Source organism: Giraffa tippelskirchi, chromosome 11 (genome assembly GCF_054371585.1).
Source record: "Giraffa tippelskirchi isolate mGirTip1 chromosome 11, T2T-mGirTip1v1.2.pri, whole genome shotgun sequence".
NCBI classification, from domain to species: Eukaryota; Metazoa; Chordata; class Mammalia; order Artiodactyla; family Giraffidae; genus Giraffa; species Giraffa tippelskirchi.
In genome coordinates, this window is record NC_137285.1 from 123,188,118 (window position 1) to 123,207,280 (window position 19,163).

The window sequence follows — 19,163 nt, forward strand, 5'->3', positions numbered from 1 at the left end:
TGGGAATCTCCTGGATTCCAGGAGTGCTCCTAGAAAACACCCCCTCCCCCTCATCCATCACGCTGCTCACAGACTGGAGTAGCCACAAATAAGTAGGAGGGTGGTGGGCAGGACAGAGGGGCGGGAACCAACACACAGATGGATACATGTCCTTTATCGAGGATGACAAACCAAAACAAAACCAAAAAACCCCAAACATGTAAAAACCCAGGGTGCTAGAAATACAAACTCATTCATTCAAGCCCATCCAGACCCCGGTCACAAGCCCTCGTGAGGTGCACGTGAGCACCAAGTCAGGGGCGGGGGACAGGAGTGAGGCCCAGGAAGGGTGGGCGGGGCCCTAACAGGCCCCCAGTGACCACCCCCACACTGGCACCTCCACCTTCCCAGTGATGGGGAAGAGCTCCCGGGCCTCGTCCCTGTGACCCCCACCCCACCCCTGGCCAGAGCTTCGAAGGCCAGTCCCAATTGGTTCTGCCCTCCCTTGCTGCATCCTCACTTGCTCAGGCTTCTCGCCTCACTCTTCTCCTCCTTCTCCACTTCCTTCTGTGATTAGTAGCAGGTTAGGATACTGTATAAGCCGCAGTGAGGCTGGGGGCCAGGGGAGGCAGGGTGGAGACGGAGCGAAGAGAGGAGAAGAAGAGCTGTCCAGGGACCCCCTCTCTTCACGGGATCCCGAACTGTACAACCAGCTCCTCTTTTGCGTCCACACGGATCTGAGAAAGTGCACTGTAGGCATAAGCAGCTATCCTGGAGACCTGGGACAAGGGGACGGGGAGAGAGGAACAGAGAGGGGTGAGAAGGGAGATCCGGAGTGGGAGAGGGGGATTGGATGGTCAGGGAGGAGGGAATGACGGGGGACAGGGAGCCAAAGAGAAAGGCACAGATGGGAAAGACAGGCAGAAAGAACAAAGGGTAGAAAAAGAATGAAGGCTGAAGAGAGGGCATGGGCAGAAGAGAAAAAGAGTGAGGTGGGAGAGAGCAGGGCCCACAGGCTACCAGGTTCCCTCCCTCTACTTCTGCACCTCCTCAGAGGCGGAGAGGGTGGGGCGAGGGGTGGCTCACCTGCTGCAAGTCAGAGAAGGGGACAGGCTCGCTGGCCAACACTTGGTGGGGCTGGCTGGTGAGAGACGGCAGCGGCGGCAGCTTCTTCCAATGGGTCAGGCTGCTGCTCAGCACAGCCAAACGGGTGCTGGCGGAGGGGAGGGGAGGGTGGGGACAGGCAGTCAGGCCACAGTAGTTGGTCCAACCAGCCCAGGAAGGCCTCATCCCTTAGACCAGAGAAGCAGGTGACAGGGCTTGCCGCAAAGCCTCTCCAGGCCCACCTCCTTTGCTCTCCACACCCTTGGAGGTCACGGGGCAAGCTGGGTCAACATGAACATCGACTGAGGCACCCGAGTGATTTGTGGCCACCATCCTGGGCCGCACCCAAACCAGGAGCCTGGACTGGGGCCCAGGCTCCAAAGCTGGAGCAGAGGGAGGAGGAGGGAGGGGCCCAAGCAGCCTGCGGGCTCCAAGCTGGCCAGGAGCTCACCTGTACTGCCGTGCCCGGTCCATGTACTCATGCTGCTCCATGCCCTGGGAGTCTGCAGCAGACACATCGATGATGTTACTTCGGGGAGAAGAAGAGAGAAGATGTGAAAGGTGCTTCCGAGAGGGCCAAACAAGACTCCCTGCCAGGTGACAACTCCAGGGCTATCTGACAATCGTGTCCTTGTCTGCCCACGGGAGCATGACTGGGTCCAGGAGTGCCTCTTCCCACTGACCTTGTCCCGTCCCTTGCATCCTGGGTCTGGCCCCCCATCCCAGTCTTTTAACAAGCATGGAGGAGCACTGTCCCAGGCCCGGTCCTGTGATGCCCACCTGGCTGTCTTGGCGAGGATGGAGGAGAGCAGCGCCTGCTCGTCGGTGCGAGCAGAGGGCAGGCTGTGATAGTTGGGCTCGGCTCCATTGAGGGCTTTGGTGGGTGGGCTGCTAGGGTCCAGCAGCAGCTTCCGCTCCTCTCGGTCCTAGGAGAGACCACAGGGGGCACATCAGCCCCAAGGCCCTTATTCCAACCCACCTGTACTGGGCTCTCCTCTTAGCCCAGCTCTGATCTTTAGGCACCAAAAATATTCTATTAGGAACATCCCAAGTGCCCAACTGTATGGAAGCGTCAGCTCCAGGACTGAGATCCTGCTTGCCTTTGGGGGCTAGCCTAGTAGTGGTCTAGGATGAGTTAAAGTGGAACCAAGCAGTCCTAGAGGCCCTGAAAAGATGGACACAGGCACAAAGCAGGTATTTAGTCACAGCCCTGCAACTTCAGGAAATAGTCCAGCACCTGGTAGAGAAAGGATTTGGAGGCTAAAAGCCACAGAAGGTGGAAAATACCAAAACAGTGGGGTCTAGAGGGGACACTGATACAAGTCAGGAGCCCGAGTATGGCCCTCCTGATCCCCTAGACCAGATCTTCCCTGGTCAGACTGTCTGCTCCCAGGAGGGAGAAGCCCTATGAGGCCAGACAAGGCCTTGGGCCCCAGGGCAAAGCAAGCCCAACCTCTCAATGGCCATTCCTCATATTATCTCAGGAGTCCCACCTGCAGGCTCTGGGTCCCACTGCCCAAGGGTCCCTTCCTGAGGGCAGGGCCCTTCTCCTCTCAGGTGTTCACTCTCCTTTCCTCTTTGCATGGCGTTCCCAGAACCTAACTCGGCGCTTCCAGTGTACCCTTACCTGAACATGGAGCTGCTCCCTCCCTCGCCAAGCCACCACACCTCTGTGAACGTGGCTTCCTTAGTGTCAGCAGTCCTGTTTCTGCTGGCCCGTGCCAATCACCACAACCCCTGAGCTGACCTGAGACCAAGCCAAGTCTCCCTGGTCCTATACAATGCTACATGTTATTTCTCCACATCTTGTTTTAGTCCCTTGATCTAATCTACTGCGATCTTTTTGAATACATCCCTGCCTCGAGCCCATCAGCTGTAAATCCCTGATGGCTTTGTGTCAGCTGCAAAATGGATCAGCCGTCATGCTGGGTATCCAAAGTATAGAGAACAAGGGTACCCAGGACGACGCCAGGGACAAGGGGCCATCCTGGCTAGAGGTGACTCACCAGCCTTCAGTGCCAGACCACCAGACTCCTTAGTGCTCCATACCAGGCCCATCTCAGTTCCTGTTAGTCTTCCACACCTGCAGGCTCCCAGTTCCCCTGCCAACAGCTCCTCAACTCTCCTTACAGAGGACACTTCCTCCTGCCCCACCCTGGGCAAGGTCAGTCCTTTGACGTTACTCTTCCTTCTCAAGCCTAGGCTGCCCATGTCCTTAGTTCCCAACAGCATGAGACAGAAGCTCTAGGCTCCTGCCTCATCAGCTCTCAACTCCTTCAGATACCCCCGACTCACCTACAACACAGGCTAAGTATTAAAGAACTTGAAAGACAAAATGTGTGCCAAAGATTAAACTATCTCTAAGGAAAGCTGGCTCCATAATAAAGCCTGAGTTGCTTTCTATACGTCCATCTTTTCCCCAGCCCCACTTCAGACAGATGCTCCTGCAGGACAAGGCCACTTCTCCCCTAGTCGGGGTTCTTCAAGAACAAGGCTGTTTTGGGTTTCAGTGGTAAAGAATCCACCTGTCAATGCAGGAGAGACAGGTTCGATTCCTGTTCCGGGAAGATCTCACTTGCCACAGAGCAACTAAGCCTGTGCGCCACAACTACTGAGCTTGTACTCTAGATCCCAGGAGGGCTCCGTGCAACTACTGAACCCGAGTGCTGTAACTACTGAAGCTGGCATACCCTAGAGCCAGTGCTCTCCAACAAGAGAAGCCACCACAATGAGAAGCCCACACACCGCAACTCAGATGCCGCTCGCCACAACTAGAGAAAAGCCCTCACAGCAGTGAAGACCCAACACAGCCAAAGAAAAGAAAAACAACAAGATTGTTTTCCTGAGACCTAAACTCATGGAAGAGGCCATGCTACCACCATTAGAGTGGACAAATAACATCGCCCCCACCCCCAAAAGGGTGAATGGAACATGGGGGAGGGTTTTTCTCACCAAGATTTGTCCTAAAATCAGTGTCAACCTGGGAGTCGAGTTTCACCATCTTCTCTTCACAGACATGTATGTGGTCTGCCTATGACTACCCACCTGGTCTGTGGGCACAGCTAGAAGACACTGCTTAGTCCAATGGATAAAGACATGCCTTGGCATCACAACACCTTGCTTGTAGCACTTCTCAGTTTTGTGTGTGCATGTGTGTGTCTGCTCAATTGTTCAGTCATGTTCGACTCTTGAGACCCCATGGACTGTAGCCCACTAGGCTCCTCTGTCCATAGAATTTTCCAGGCAAGAATACTGGAGTGGGTTGCCATTTCCTACTCCAGGGGATCTTCCCGACTCAGGGATTGAACCTGCATTTCTTATTGTCTCCTGCAACGGCAGTTGGATTCTTTACCACTGTGCCACCTGGGAAGCCCTCTGTTTTGTAAGCTTGGCTAAATCACTTAACCTCTTTAAACTTTTTCTTCACCTTTAAATAGACATAACCAGAACCTATATGACAGATGTTGGACAACAGTCAAGCAAGATAACTGTAAAAGATCTTTGAAAACTCTAACATAATATACATTTCTTTATATTATTATAACCAAGAGTCCAATAGGAGAATGGGAGAGAGGCCCGCCCAAGATCTGAGAGAGTGGACAGTGAATGGTTATGGCTTACAGACTAGGTAAGCAGACCTTCTCCACCTGAGGCCTCAAATCACCAAGGACAGGGATTTTCCTGGCAGTCCAGTGTTAAGAGTTTGCCTTCCAGGGGGAGGAGGTTCAATCCCTGGTCAGGGAGCTAAAATCTCACATGCCTTTTGGCCAAAAAGCCAAAACATAAAACAGAAGCAATACAATAACAAGTTCAATAAAGAATTTAAAAATGGTCCACAGTTAAAAAAAAAAATCACCCAGGACTGATCAAGCACCATCTCTGGGAGGTAGGAGCAGAAGTGAAAGCCCATCAAGGGGAAGGTGGAGATTCAGGACAGTAGAAATTCCAATTAGAAGCTGGTATCCTTTCTCACAAAAAGCTAACCCTTGACTCATTCTGTGCAAGAGTCCATTACTATACTTTATGGGACAATTTCCCATTAGGCCATAGTTTTCCCAGTAGGCCCTGGTATTCTCTCCGATTTCTAACCAGAGGAGATGAAGTGTGAAGTACTGCCTGGATGGCATGCCTAACATAAGGTATAGAAATACGAATATATGTTCACTGGGTGTTTAGAGACTTAGTGAGATCCAGGGGCCACCCGTGCCTCCCATACAAATGATTTTTTCCCAAGCTTAAGTCTTTGACCCAAAATAGATTCATGTGAGTCACTGGGGAAAGACCTATTTCCCCTATACCAGTGACATAATCCATTTCTGTAACCATCTACTTCTCCCGACTGTGAACTACTTGTTGAAATCTTTCTACAGTTTTCCGGTCAATATGTTTTGAAATGTAGAACCCAGGGTCAGTGGCAACCAAGACCGCAAGTGAGACTTGGGACTTCAAGCAAGCTTGAGACTTCATCTTGAAAAGGTCTTGCCCTCCTCAAAAAGGTCAGGCAGGGAGGGCAGGGATTAAAGTGTAACAAGAAGTGAGAATACATCAAGGGGAAGAGGCAGAATTTAAAACTGTACAGCCCGCCGCAGCCTAACCCTTTCTGCCAAGGAATCAGATCTACAGCGGAGTACCCAGAACACCCCTCTAGCTACAGGAGCCCTCAGGCCCCAGGCAGGGACTGCACTGAGGCAGGCCAAAGTGAGGTCCCATCCCACCTCTCTTTCCCCGCAATCTAGCCAAAGCTAAACCCGTTTTGTTGCCTTCCAAATTCCCACCGTCTCCATGTCCTCACTGTGTCTATTAAATCCTTCACTGATCAGCTCAAATGACACCAACTTCCAAAGGCCTTCCCTGACTCCAAACCAGCAGTGACCTTCCTTCTTCAACCCCAAGGATTCAGAGTATACACAGATTCCTGATTCATATCGGGACAATCTTAACTCAAGAGCCTCAGCTTACCCACCTCTACAATGGATTCACAAAGCCCACTAATACAAGCACAGAGAAGGCACAAGAAGCTGGGAAGGGAGTGCTTCCCAGAGACCGACGCTGAGGACCCTCTAAGTTGTAAACGTCTGAAAGTAGGGGAAGGGGCGGGAGCGAGCGGGACAGGCGGCTGCCTGCACATCTTAACGTGGGGGGTGTGCAGAAAGAACTGGGTCTTTAAAAGGAATAGGAACCCGGCCCGGCGTCTCCTCTGTAATCTGTCCCCTCCGGGCCTCCGTACTCAGTAAGCCCTGCAGTACAGGTGACCCTCTTCTGCAGGCTTTTCTCTGGGCCCCATGCCCCAGGATCTCAGCCCTCATTCCCGAGCCCCGCCCGCGGCGGCCGCACCTGGTCCGAGTCCTCGTTCTCGCTGCTGTAGCAGCACCCCATGGCGGGGGTCGGGCCGGGCGCTCAGGCCGCGCCGAGGAGGGACGGCGTCCGTCACGAGCACTTCCGGTCACATGACCGGCACCAGCATCCAGCAAGTAACCACCGCCCCCGTGCCTACCCCTTCCCGAAGCGGCTTTGCTGCCGCGGCTGCCGCCGGAACCCAAGCTTCCGGCCCCGCCCCTACCGCGTGATCATAGCCAACCAATGGGAAGGCACACCCTGCGTGACAGGACGTGAGACACGTGATGCAAGGAAAGGGAGGGGTGGATCACGTGACTTAAGCTTTTGCCGGTCTCAGCTGCAGATGTTCACTGCGGGGTGTAAAGGTCCTCGTGTTAAGTGTATGAGTTCCCGAGGCTGCCAGGCTATATTTGTGGGTTAGTGAATGAATTTATACCAGTTGCGGTCATGAAATACTCTCCTGAATGGCATTAGAAGGGCAAGTGGACTCCAGAACCTACGCTCCAAGAGCGCACGGTGTGGGTACACAACCATAGGCCTAGCTGGCTGGCCCCACGCCCGGGCTCACACAGCGGATGTGGCACCCAGCCTGGACTAGGGCTCTGAGACTTACTGGAAGAAGGGACTTTATACCTTCACAAATTGAAGCAGAGTGGAGCTCAATCCTGGTGGCGGAGGTAGAGGCCACTTCACTGATTTCTTTGGCCTGAGGCATTTCTTGTCAATCCTGCCTTTTTACAGCAGAGTAATCTGACACACAAAGCTCATAGTCAGTGCTCTTAGAACCATCACATATCTTCCCTTGGACTCTGAACACAAGTCCAAGACTGTCGTGCAAGATCTTGCAGATCCTGCCTTTCCAACCACAGGGAAGTACTTAGGAAGTTTCCTGATTGACTCTATGGTCTTTGAACCCATGGGCTGACACACTGTCTCCCCCACATGGTCTGCTTGCCAAAAGTCCCCGTGTTCATGGAGCACGCATTCTAGTGATCACGTTATATTGTATTCTTTGTCCCTGTATCAGTCTCTTCTACCAAAGGTGAAGTTCCTGGGGACAGGAACAGGATCTGACCCTTCTCTGTGACTCAATCCTTAGCAGTGGCTTAGAATTTGGAATTAATAAATTACAACCTCCCCATCACCTTGGCTCACACCATAACCTATGTCTTGAATCAAGGGGTTGGAGGAAATGTCACCAAACCAAGTAGTTCTGTTATTCCTCAAATCAAGGTCCTGGAGTTCAGTAAGTTCTTTGAGGGATCCTGAAGGGTAGGAGGCAGCTCCAGCACGTCCTGGGGCTGGTAACTTGAACCGCAGGTCTCAGGTAACAGCAGCCTCAGCATCAATAATTGAAAGGAAGTCCAGCCTGCCTTAGGGTTCTTCCTCACCCCAAGGACTCCCCCTCCTGTCCTATGCTCTGATCCTCCCAAGCAGGAGCCTCCAACCCAGGTAAGCAGGGCCCTGGAATGTGGGTTTCCAAACACACCAGTTCAGATTCACCATCACCCACCTACCTATGGGCTTCTCTTGTGGCTGAGCTGGTAAAGAATCTGCCTGCAATGCAGGAGACCTGGGTTCGAGCCCTGGGTTGGGAAGATAACCTGGAGAAGGGGAAGGCTACCCACTCCAGTATTCTGGCCTGGAGAATTCCATGGACTGTATGGTCCATGGGGTCACACAGTCGGACACAACTAAGCGACTTTCACTTCACTTCACCTACCTATTAACCCCATTCATACATGCTACCACCAGTGGCCTCAAAAGGGTAAGATGGTCCAGGGCACAGCAGAAGACAGGATCCACGGGGATAGGGGGATGGATGTCTTGGGATGAGGGAGAGAAGAGGCTGAGTTAGGGGAAAGTGTGTGCTGTGTGTCTATGTGACTGTGAAGGGAATTCTGAGAGAGGACAGAGGAGGGTAGTCCAGGAGAGGGGAGACAGAACTGGGGAATAAATATGCCAATCAAGGACCATTCTCACGTTCCACGGAAATGCTGACAGAGAGTTCCATGGTGGTAAGGATATCTCATCCTAACACAATGTGGAGTATTTTGATGGCCTTTTACTGATGCAGAGCAGTGACAGTGAAGGAGTTCCTGACTACAAAGTTGTGCTATTTTGCTACACAGTAATGGGTCAGAGACCAAGAAGGCACTGGGTAAGGTGGGAGAAGAACTCAGGCAGGAACTGGTGAAAGGGGTCCTGAAAAGGGAGACTACAGAGATGATGCAAAAGGGAGCAAGGTGAAGATGAACCAGAGTCCAGAAGTGGCAAGAAATGGTTTGGGATTGGGTGCTGAACTTAGGTGGCATGGAGTCCTTGAAAGTGTATGGGCTTGGAATCAGACCACCTTGGATTCAAATGCTAGTTCTTCTGTGTGACTCTGGACAATGAATTTAGCCTTTCTGAGCCATGGTGTGTAAAATACAGGGATAATTGCCGCTGGTAAGGGCTGCACAAATGACAAGCAAGTGACATATGTGGGTTTTCCTCCCTTCCTCCACCCCAGGGCTCAGGTAGGACCATGTCCCCTGCCATCGCGCTGGCCTTCCTGCCCCTAGTGGTAACATTGTTGGTAAGGTACCGTCATTACTTCCGACTGCTGGTTCGCACAGTCTTGCTCCGGAGCCTGCGAGATTGCCTGTCAGGGCTGCGAATGGAGGAGCGAGCCTTCAGCTATGTGCTCACCCACGCCCTGCCTGGGGACCCTGGTCATATCCTCACCACTCTGGACCACTGGAGCAGCCACTGCGAGTACCTGAGCCACATGGGGCCTGCCAAAGGTCAGTGTTTCCTAGCCTTTTGCTCCAGGAAGCACCTTCAAGATGGTGAAGGAAGATCTGCGATCTGCCACTGTCTTACTGGGTGACTTGAGCAGATTCTTGATCTTCAGTGGGTCTTTTTTTCTCCTCTGGAAAGGAGGGAGCTGGGTAAAATTACTCATTCATTCAGTAAAATTTATCACCACCTGTTTTGTATCAGGCATGTGCTAAGTGCTGGGGAAGAAAGAGGTAGAAGCCACAGGGATGAATCAACCACAAAGGCTGGCCTCAAAGGGGGCATAATACAGGGGAATAACCATCTCAGCACATAACCCATAACCTTGTAATTATGGGTCTGTAATTCTCCCCCACCATGGAGGCTCCCTCATGCCATTCAGGGTAGCTGTCTGCTTGGATTTGTCTGAATCCCACCTCCCAGCACGTATGTTTTCGAGTCTTATTTAAAAATGAGATTCATCCAATTCAATGGTTAGAAAGATATTTCAATGAAAAAAACAAGGGAGAATGAAACTGGAAGGTCTAACAAAGATCTCTTAGGATTTTGGTGGTGCTTTCCACTTGGGCCTTCCCAGAGGAAGCAACATTTGAACTGAGCCTGGAGTGACTGCTTTCGAGTTGGCCAGGTAGTTGAGGATAGAGGTGGAGAATGACAAAGCCAGCCATGTATCTGAATGTGGCATGAAGGAATGAGCCGGCATGGCTGACTCCGGGCGCAGTTGTTCAGGATGGTTGTGGTGGGAAGAACTGAGAGCTGAAACTGGAAAGGAAGGACAGGAGCAGGTCTAAGAAAGTTCTGAATGGCAGGTTGAGGATCCCATGTTCAATCCCAAAGGCCTTTAGAATCATAGGAAACAGGGAGCAATAGGGTCAGATTTGTTAGAAAGATTCCTAGTGGCTGGTGTGAAGGAGGCAAGCTTGGAGGGGCAGGGAGACCAATGGTGCTACTAGGACTATAACCCAAAAAATAAACGAGATTCTAGCCAGGTGGGGCTGCAATGAGGCAAGTGGGCATCTGAGACCCCTCTCTGTGAGGCCCCCTGCATCATCTCCCATGTCTGCTGCAATAGCTACTTCCTCCCATAGGTCAGATCCTGATGCGGCTGGTGGAGGAGAAGGCCCCTGCCTGTGCACTGGAGCTGGGCACCTACTGCGGGTACTCCACACTGCTTATTGCCCGTGCTTTGCCCCCTGGGGGTCGCCTTCTCACCGTGGAGCAGGACCCACGCACAGCAGCAGTGGCTGAAAAACTCATCCGCCTGGCTGGCTTTGATGAGCACACGGTCAGGCCCCACCTCCCCAACTCTGATCTCTTTCCTACCATCCTTGGCCTTACACTAGTCAGCCTCCCCCATCTCCCACCTAGGAGAAAGAAACAGCTCCTCTTTGGAACTATGACCTTGGAGAGTGTATGAGTTCTTATCTCCCTCTTCCAAGTCACTGGCACATATTTGCTGCTGGATGACAAAGAAGCAGTTAAGAGGAAAGTCTCTGGAACCCATCTGGGTCCAAACCTTAGTCTGCCTCTTGTTAGTTATGTGATCCTGGGCAAAGCACTTGTCTTCTGAACCTCAGCTTCTTCAGTGGTAAAATGGAAATCACAATTCTGATTCTGATTTTTTATTCTGAAGCCAGAGGAAAACACATATGGGGACCTTGGCCAGGGCCTGGCACAGAATAAGCCAAATGCCAGTGGGGTCTGGTGTGGGAGAACAGTCATCCCTCCCAACCTCACTGCCAGTGCCTCCCCCCCACAGGTGGAGCTCATCGTGGGGAGATCAGAGGAGGTGATCCCACGCCTAAGAACCCAGTACCAGCTGAGTCGGGCTGACCTGGTGCTCCTGGCGCACCGGCCCCGATGTTACCTGCGGGACCTGCAGCTGCTGGAAGGCCATGCCCTGCTGCCAGCTGGTGCCACTGTGTTAGCTGACCATGTGCTCTTCCCTGGCGCACCCCGCTTCCTGCAGTACGCCAAGAGCTGTGGCCGCTACCGTTGCCGCCTCCACCACACTGGCCTCCCTGACTTCCCTGCCATCAAGGATGGCATAGCCCAGCTCACCTATGCAGGGCCTGGCTGAGTCCAGGCGCAGGGGTACTTACTGCTGCCTCCCCCCACCCCTCCCCAAGCACGGACTTCATAATATCCCCTCCCCTCCCTTCCCTGCTTGTGGACTGACACATGCTGGGCTCAGGGCTAGAAAGGCTCTCCTCCCACCTCTGTCCCACTCTGGCTCCAGGCTAACCTGAGGCCTCAAGTTCTGTCAGGCTGTTTGATTCCATTGGTTCCTCTCCTTCCAGTCCAGAGTCATGGAGTGGCAGGCAAGAAGCTTGAGCTCCCAACCCAGCCCTGTCACTGATTTGCTGGGTTACTCCATGGGAGTCTCTGCCCTGTTCTGAGATTTAATCTGTTCTAACACCAAGGAAGTTGACTAGGAGAGTTGCAGGGGCCTCTCAGTTCTGGGCCTCAGAGAACCTGCTACCCACTCTCCCCAACCCCATGCCATTTCGGGTGGAATCAAAGGAAACAGTAAACACTGAGTTAGAGGCCTCGCAGGAATGGCTGGGTGCAAGCTGGGCCAGAGGAAATGGCAGCGGAGCCTCGGCGCACAGCCAGGCCTACTATGGCCTTCCCTAGCCCCAGCCCACATGGCCAGGTAGATCTGCCTGAAATCCCTCGGATACCCTTTCCCCAAAGCTCAAGAGAAGATGCTGGACTCCTCTAGGTTCCCCCAAGAAATAGGGAATAGACATGGGGAAAAAAAATCAGTCCTGTGTCTTTATTAAAGAAAGTTAGAAAGAAACTAGATCTGACAAACAAGGGGTGAGGTGCTGGCTAGAAGGGAGGGGGCTGAGCTCAGGCCCTGAGGATTCAAGGGCAGACTGATGGCCGGGGAGGGACCAAGAAGATCAGGTCCTGGCAGCAGCTGAGGAAGTGCCTGAGGATGAGCATTCAGGCACTGGGGTGGGGCATGGGGGTGGGTTATCAGCTGGTTCTGCAGGGGGTCCAGGGCCGTCCTTGGACCCCTTTCTTGAGACCACCCTTTCTTGTCTACCTAGATCATCCACTGGTCCTGATCCTGTTCGTTGCCTTCCATGTCCACCTGAAGAGAAGGCTGGGTGTGGGTGGGGAGGGGCCTCAGCCACCCAGCCAGCCCCAGTCCCAGATCCTGTCCCTGGCGGGATCCAGGGTCTCCGTACCCTTGGCTGCCAGTGAGGTCAGGGGCAGGGGCCCTCCCCCACACCCCTGCCTACCTCATTAACCTCTCCATCATCAGGTGACTCATTGTAGTCATTCATCTCATCCATGTCCTGCATGTCCTCATCATCCTCTGAGTCCTCTTCACTATCCTCATCGTCATCTTCATCTTCCTCTTCCTCGTCGTCATAGTGCTGGTGAGGCAGGGAAGAGCCCGGAGGTTCTATAGGTCTGCCTGGGCCACTTCAAGGACTGGCCCACTTGGAGCTTCTCTCTGGGGCCAATGAATGAGCTCCACTCCCTGATCCTGTCCCACTCGAGTCTAGCTGGTTGGTGCACAACCTTAGTGCTGAGCCCACTACCCACCCTCGCTCTCACCTCTTTCTGGCCTCCACCAGAGTTGAGGACCACACCTACTCTGGAGTCAGAGGTCAGACCTTCAGAATTAGAGCAGAGCTTCAGTCCACCTGTGCCCCACATAGGCCCCACCTGCTGGAGCCACTCACCTCTGAGGCCGGCTTGCCAATAGGTACCAGGTTGTTGTCTTTCTCTGCAATGCTCTGGAGCTGTGGCCAAACAGGGAGGAGAACAAGGCTGGGGCCCGAGCAGGGCAGTCAAAGGCATGGCACTCACCTGCCCTGCCCCCAAGAAGACCTCCAAGTGTGGAGGAGAGGCTTCCTTCCAACTCTCAGGAAGATTCGGTCTCTTTCCTGTCATCTGCCACTTACGAATTTGATCCAGCTATGTAAACTCTCTGGTCTTTGGTTTCCTTATAAGATTATGGTGAGGATGAAGTGACACTACCAGCCTAGAACATGACATATGCAAGGTCCTCAATAAATAGTCAAAAAATACTTCAGGTGTTGTAGGGAAAAGAGCCTGGGCTCTGATCTGGCCTCGAGATCCCACAGTCCTCAGCAAATTAGGGTAACACAAAGGTGAGAACCTAGGCCTCCAGCTCAGGACAAAAACCTCCCCCAGGGCAGATCTGCAGAGTTGAGCCAGGTTAAGGCCAGTGAAGGGGGATGGGGAGCCTGACTGAAGCTTCACTGCTGTGCTAGGTTCTCACTCACCCAGGCCTGATGCTGCTGTTCTTGCTGCTGCAGCTCTGTCTCCTCCACACAGGGTCGATCCAGATTAAACCACAGTGTCTCAGTCACACGGGGGAAGAGTGAGGGGAACAAGGTGGACATGGCTCCTAGACTGAGGGAAAGGGTCAGGTGAATCCAGCTCTCTCAGATGTGTGTGGTTTTAGTTTTTATTTGCTTACATTTTGACTTGGGGATTGGGTGGAGTGGATGGTAGTAGAGATGCACCCCTTCCCTGTGGGAATCAGATAGACCTGGGTTTGAGTCCTGGCTGCACCCCTTACTAGCTGTTTGACCTTGGCCAAGTCACTTAAACTCTGAGCCTCAGTTTCCCCGTCTGTAAAATGGGACAATAACAATTATACCACCCTCACGGTTATTCTAACAATTAGTAATTTATTTTATGGATAAGTAAAGCTGTTTGTAAGTTGTTCAAGGAGGGAAGAGAATGGAAGCCAAATGTAGAGACAGGAAACCAGAATGCACACTGGCATTACAAAATTCAACAAAATTAAAGATAGCAGGACTCTACTGAAACGACCTCTATCCCCTCCAAACACCAGACCTACTTTCTGCTCCTCCATGCTGCCCCACCCCATACCTACCCAGTGTCAGAAATTTAGGACATGAACCACCTCTATAGTGAACCACAGCCAAAATGGGAGGCAGGGAAGGGAGGTGTTACCACGTGCAAGTATGGCTCAGTAAGACATTCTAAAGGCATGAGTAAATAAGTAGAGGAAAGACTGAATAGATGAACATGTGAGAGAATACATAAACTCAGCTCGGCTTAAGCGGCTGAGGGAGCTGACAAGGAAGGTCCCAGAGAATCTGAATTAAAATTTTTCAGCTCACAGGAAAACTGAGGCCCAGCAACAGGCAACGACGGGCTCTAGGTCACACGGTAAGCTGGGCACAGAACGCTTGCAGGGAATAGATCCAGGCCAGGCACGAAAGATGAGAAAAGGATCTATGTCTAATTCTGTTCTTGCCCTAATTTATTTGACCAATCCGGGGCTAGCTGCTGCCCTTCCATGTACCGCAGCTTCCCGGCGCGTTTAACAGGATCAATAGCACCCACCCAGCCACCCCCCCGCCCCCCCCGCCCCCCCCGCCACCCCCCCCGCCCCCCCCGCCACCCCCCCCGCCCCCCCCGCCACCCCCCCGCCCCCCCCGCCGCCCCCCCGCCCCCCCCGCCGCCCCCGCCGCCCCCCCGCCCCCCCCGCCGCCCCCGCCGCCCCCCCCGCCACCCCCCCGCCCCCCCCGAACTGCTGAAGGGCCAAAGAACGCGGCTCCGAAAGACCAACCCATCGCCGTAAAGCCACCACCCATTCTCTCCTTATTATGATGATAATCGTGGAATCGACCAACAAGAAGGCGGGGGCGGGATTCGGGCAGGCATTTGCCCTTATAGGGTCGCTAATCGCGAAAGGAGCGGGGCCTGGGTAAGGCCAATTAGCTGGAAGAAATGCTGAGTGACTGGAAGTGGTACCAATGAGTGACGGGTCTTGTGTGACGGGGTGGGGCTTACTCTCGAGGAAGCGGCCAATGAGTTGGAGCGCTTTAATGTTAAGGGGGGGGTGTGAACAGGCAGCTCCTGAGGAGGCGGATCAGGAGAATGGGGTTTCTCTGGGGTAGGGAGGGAAGGAGGGACGAGGAGACAGGAGCCGCAGCCTAGCTTCTGTACTTACCGCGCTGGGAGGCGGCAGCCGGCGGCGACCCGGAAGCACTTCTTTCTGCCTGACCGGAAGAGCCCACCAGAACCAGGGACACATCAAACGCATGCGTGTTTGCTCTTCTTTTGTTTCTCGCTCCCGTCCCGCCAGAGTGGAAGTGACGTTCCATACGTTGGTCACGTGCCGGATGGAATTTGGCGCGCCAGCTCGCTCTGTCCAGCCTTGAGTTTCAGCCAGTCGGTCTCTCTAGCCTGGTCCCGCCCCAACGGCCCCGTGTAGCCCCGCCTCTCGGTCCCCAGGCCGTATTTGCTGGCCAATCCTTGCTGAAAAATAGCTGGCGGCGACCAGCGTTAGTACTAGGACTGTTTGTCGTGCTGCGTACCAGGAAAATTAGTCTACTTCTACCTCAGAATCGCTGGGTGATTTACCCCTCGCCGTTCCTGTCTGTCCTTTCTCTCCTTCAGTTACCGTTTGGGTGCATACATTGATTTATGTATGCCTTCAACGGAAATATTTGAGTCCCTATTATATTCTATATTCCAGGCCCTGCTAGAAGCGGGGGCTAAATCTAGGAACATGGTCCCTGACCTCAAAGACCTCAGAGTCAAGTAGAGAAGCCAGACTCTGCAGACCAGCAGTGGTCTTTTTTGGGGGGGTGGGGGAGGACGGGCAGCCCCAGGGAATGTGGGATCTTGTTCCCCGGCCAGGGATCCAACCAGCGCTCTCTGCGTTGGAAGCGCTGACCGCCAGGGAAGTCCTTTCACTGGTCTCAAGATTGCCTTTCCAGGTCTGCATTCCAGATTTTGTAAGGGCTTGACTGTTGACTCAGTCTCAGGCGCAGCATTCTGCTGCTGGGGAATTGAGCTGCCCTCTCCAGGTCTGGGCTAAGTCCGCTTAGAGGTCAGCCTTGTCACATCTCTCCCACTCCTTTGCTGATGCCTTTATTCTACTAACCTCTGTCTGACTCAGCTTCCCCTTCAGAGATCATTATACCTTCTGGCAACGGAAGTCCTTCAAACCCAGTGCCCATTAAGCTCCATCACCCACCAGCCCATTTCAAGGCCAGCAATCATCCACCAATTTCACTACTCCCTTGACCAAATGTGTGCCTTTTAACAAATCCCTTTTCCATGTCTGAACTCAGTTTCCTCTTCTGCCCAGGCTTCTTCCTACCTTGGACTGATGAGAGAATTTGATGAGATAACATATTTAAGAGTTAGTGTACTGTGCATATGGACTCACATTGTTTCCAAGCAGTTCTGGTTGTTAAAAAGTTTTTCATTAAAGAGTAAAATTTGCCCCTTGGAAATGTCCACCTTTTTTTTTTTTTTTCCATTCATTCAACCAGTATCTACTGAGTACCTTAGTATATGCTTGTCATTATCCTAAGTAAAGAATATACAATAGTGAACAAAACAGAACAACAACAATAACAAAATCATGAAGAGACTCATGGTGCTTCCATTTTAATGAGAAAGATAAAAAGATAGCTAAACATATAGTTTTAAGATTGCAGTAAATACTAAGAAAAAATAAATCAAAGAAGTGGGAATAAAATGGTAGTAGAGGAGATGTTTTATCTTAGAGGGCCAAGGAAAACCTTACTGGGAAGATGACTTTTGAGTATAAGTTCTGAAGTAAAAAAGAAGACTGGCACTATTCTGATATTTAGGGAAGAATATCAAGGCAAGACCAAGTGCAAAGAGCCTCCAATGGCTGGAGCATAATGTTTCATGGAGAGAAGGGGAGAAGATGAGGATAGAGATAGGAGCCAGAGAGGACAGCTTCACAGATCACAATATCACTTTGGCTTTTACCCCATGTCCAGGATCCCTTGAAGGGTTATGAGCAGAGGATCTACACAACCTGATTTACATTTTAACAGAATTACTCTGGCAATTTTAAGAGAAATTCAGTTGGGGACAGTGGAAGAAGCAGGGAAAGACATGAGAGGTGCTGGTTTTGGGGGAAAACATCTGGAGTCATTTTTGAGTTTGAGATGTCCTTTAGGGATGTTGAGGGAGTGGGAGGGGAAATAGTTCTGAAGGTGGAGGGAGAGATCAAGACTGGAAATAGCAGTTTAAGAGTCATCAGCACATGGTTGGTGTTTAAAGCCATGAGAGTGGATGAGCCCACCAAAGGAGTGAGTGTAGATGAAAGAACATTTACTTCAAAATTCAGAATTTTGAGGAAACTAGGAAAAGCAGAAAACTAGACTGAGAAGAAGGGCCAAAAAGATAAGAAGAAACCCAGGTAAGTTGGGTGGTGTCCTGGAAGCCAAGTAAAGAAAGAGGCATCAGGAAGGAGGTAGTGCTGCACTGTACTGGAGTTCTGTATAAAATTGTTTCCTCAGCAGACCATGAGCTCCTTGAGGGCAGATACTGAGTGGTTCCTAAATCCTCAGAACCCAGTCTGACCTCTCCCTTTCTTTTGATCCCTTATCTCTCCTTCAGTGTTCCCATCAGTTGCTCCTTCTGCTTCTTAATTTAGTTACAAGGTCCCTATGCCTGGCATTCTTTACCTCCATCCTTCCTGATGGCTCTCGTCTGATGGAAATTCCCCACTAACAGAGAGTTTCTTACCCAGATCCTCAGCCAAGTTTAACAAGCCATGGTGGCTAGGGGGGCGCAGAGAAGGAGAAGTGGAAATTTTATGTGATACCCTATTTTTGGCTCAGGGAACTGAGTCAATGATGGTGCCATTTGCTTTACATTCATTATCCACTATTTATCCTTGCCAAATGTTTGACTTTTTTTCATTTCATTTCAAGGATGATAAACTAAGACTCTAAGGGAATTTCCTGATGGTCCAGTGCTTAGAAATCCATGCTTTAACTGCCAAGGGCTCGTTACCTGGTTGGGGAACTGCAGGATCCTGCAAGCCTCGAGGTACAGACAAATAAATAAATAGAGACTCTGAGAAGTTAAAAATTTGCCTCATAGTCCTTCACTTGTTCCACTGTTTGATCAATATTGTTTGAGTGCCAGCTGAGTTCTAGACACCTTGATAGGCCCTGAGGACAAAGAGATGAAGTAGAAATAATCCATATTCTAGAGAAAAATACAGTCTAGTGAAAACTAAGATAGTTATAGACAATTATAGGAGACAGTAGTCAATATTAAAGTTAGTGTATAAGGAGGGTATTATAAGAGCACAGAGGAAGGAGAGATGAATGGGTTCTGGATAAAATGAGTTTAGATTTTGTTTGAGGGAAGGAAACATTTGAATGGGCCTTGAGGGATGAATACGAGTTTACCTGCTAGACAAGTGGGAGAAGGGGATGCACAAAAAGGCATATTGCATGCAAATGCATGGAGTTAAAATCAAATGATGTATTTGGAGAATAATGAGAAAATTTTTACACTGAACTAGGTGTCTGGGGATAGAGAGAGATGAGCAAGAATGTTAGGGGGACTCTGATGGCATAGGGCTTGGGTGGCCATAAGATAGACTGGATGGGATGAGAGTCAGGCATCCTGGGATTTATCTTGGCTCTATGACTGACTTCTGGAGACCCCAGGCAGGTCCCTCCCCATCCCCCTGCTTTCATTTTCTCTAGCATAATATCCAAACCATGTCTCCAGCTCTGGTGTGAGTCCCTGAAAGGCACTTCCCTGAGCAGAAAGGCACTTCCCTGAGCAGACAGACCCTTTCTCTCTCTCTTTGTTTTTTTGGCTGTGTCACAGGGCATGTGAGATCTTAATTCCCAGATCAGGGATCACACCCGTGTCCCCTGCATTTAAAGGTGGATTCTTAACCACTGGGTTTTCAGGGAAGCCCCCAACCTGGTCCTTTCTATCCTGAGATGTTACCTGCTCCTTCGTTGGGTTTTACACAAACCAGGACCTGGGCTGAAAGCAGAAGGCAGGATGGGGATAGGTATTTCTCAACAGTCAGAAATAAATCCAAAGCCTGCAGGCTGGAGTGATAAGTCCATGACTCTATGCAGAGGATTCTCCAGGATCCAGGATGGTTTATAGCTGAGTGATGTGAATTCAAT

At 51.6% G+C, this 19,163-nt stretch overlaps 3 protein-coding genes and 2 long non-coding RNA genes across 13 annotated transcripts; 2 read left to right on the forward strand and 3 right to left on the reverse strand.

Moving 5' to 3' along the window:
- Window positions 1-139: 139 nt before the first annotated feature.
- Window positions 140-6,590, reverse strand: LAMTOR1 (late endosomal/lysosomal adaptor, MAPK and MTOR activator 1). Its single transcript, XM_081539455.1, has 5 exons — window positions 6,418-6,590; window positions 1,864-2,009; window positions 1,535-1,612; window positions 1,066-1,192; window positions 140-758 (listed from the first exon to the last, which is right to left on the reverse strand). Exons 1-5 carry the CDS (start codon window positions 6,457-6,459, stop codon window positions 666-668), a joined length of 486 nt encoding a protein of 161 aa, XP_081395581.1. The 5' UTR covers window positions 6,460-6,590; the 3' UTR covers window positions 140-665.
- Window positions 6,591-6,696: 106 nt separating this feature from the next.
- On the forward strand, window positions 6,697-13,253 carry TOMT (transmembrane O-methyltransferase). Of its 3 annotated transcripts, none has more exons than XM_081539411.1 (4): window positions 6,697-6,836; window positions 8,933-9,206; window positions 10,290-10,486; window positions 10,961-13,253. In XM_081539411.1, the coding sequence occupies exons 2-4, from the start codon at window positions 8,948-8,950 to the stop codon at window positions 11,279-11,281; spliced, it is 777 nt and encodes a 258-aa protein (XP_081395537.1). In that variant the 5' UTR covers window positions 6,697-6,836; window positions 8,933-8,947; the 3' UTR covers window positions 11,282-13,253. The 3 variants fall into 3 exon arrangements, with proteins under 3 accessions (XP_081395537.1, XP_081395539.1, XP_081395536.1); XM_081539413.1 differs by having other exon boundaries at window positions 6,740-7,872; window positions 9,039-9,206; XM_081539410.1 differs by having other exon boundaries at window positions 6,760-7,872.
- LOC145526383 (uncharacterized) lies at window positions 9,672-10,259 on the reverse strand. Its single transcript, XR_014068871.1, has 2 exons — window positions 10,226-10,259; window positions 9,672-9,963 (listed from the first exon to the last, which is right to left on the reverse strand). It is a non-coding gene; the product is annotated as an uncharacterized LOC145526383 (long non-coding RNA).
- ANAPC15 (anaphase promoting complex subunit 15) lies at window positions 11,967-15,308 on the reverse strand. Of its 7 annotated transcripts, none has more exons than XM_081539447.1 (5): window positions 15,179-15,308; window positions 13,473-13,597; window positions 12,906-12,965; window positions 12,456-12,593; window positions 11,967-12,304 (listed from the first exon to the last, which is right to left on the reverse strand). In XM_081539447.1, exons 2-5 carry the CDS (start codon window positions 13,590-13,592, stop codon window positions 12,257-12,259), a joined length of 366 nt encoding a protein of 121 aa, XP_081395573.1. In that variant the 5' UTR covers window positions 13,593-13,597; window positions 15,179-15,308; the 3' UTR covers window positions 11,967-12,256. The 7 variants fall into 7 exon arrangements, with proteins under 7 accessions (XP_081395573.1, XP_081395576.1, XP_081395574.1 ...); XM_081539450.1 differs by having other exon boundaries at window positions 13,473-13,602; XM_081539448.1 differs by having other exon boundaries at window positions 11,967-12,316; window positions 13,473-13,602.
- Window positions 15,309-15,348: 40 nt separating this feature from the next.
- On the forward strand, window positions 15,349-18,093 carry LOC145525764 (uncharacterized). Its single transcript, XR_014068388.1, has 2 exons — window positions 15,349-17,416; window positions 17,934-18,093. It is a non-coding gene; the product is annotated as an uncharacterized LOC145525764 (long non-coding RNA).
- Window positions 18,094-19,163: the final 1,070 nt, after the last annotated feature.

Coding starts and splice junctions, on each gene's coding strand:
- LAMTOR1 (XM_081539455.1), bottom strand. CDS start 6,459: ATGGGGTGCTGCTACAGCAGCGAGAACGAGGACTCGGACCAG. Junction 1,613..1,863: donor ATCCTCGCCAAGACAGCCAG/GTGGGCATCACA, acceptor TTCTCCCCGAAG/TAACATCATCGATGTGTCTG. Junction 1,193..1,534: donor GACCGGGCACGGCAGTACAG/GTGAGCTCCTGG, acceptor CCCCTCCGCCAG/CACCCGTTTGGCTGTGCTGA.
- TOMT (XM_081539411.1), top strand. CDS start 8,948: ATGTCCCCTGCCATCGCGCTGGCCTTCCTGCCCCTAGTGGTAACATTG. Junction 9,207..10,289: donor CCACATGGGGCCTGCCAAAG/GTCAGTGTTTCC, acceptor TTCCTCCCATAG/GTCAGATCCTGATGCGGCTG. Junction 10,487..10,960: donor CTGGCTTTGATGAGCACACG/GTCAGGCCCCAC, acceptor TCCCCCCCACAG/GTGGAGCTCATCGTGGGGAG.
- ANAPC15 (XM_081539448.1), bottom strand. CDS start 13,592: ATGTCCACCTTGTTCCCCTCACTCTTCCCCCGTGTGACTGAGACACTG. Junction 12,966..13,472: donor AACAGCAGCATCAGGCCTGG/GTGAGTGAGAAC, acceptor GTTTGGCCACAG/CTCCAGAGCATTGCAGAGAA. Junction 12,317..12,455: donor ATGATGGAGAGGTTAATGAG/GTAGGCAGGGGT, acceptor ACCCACACCCAG/CCTTCTCTTCAGGTGGACAT.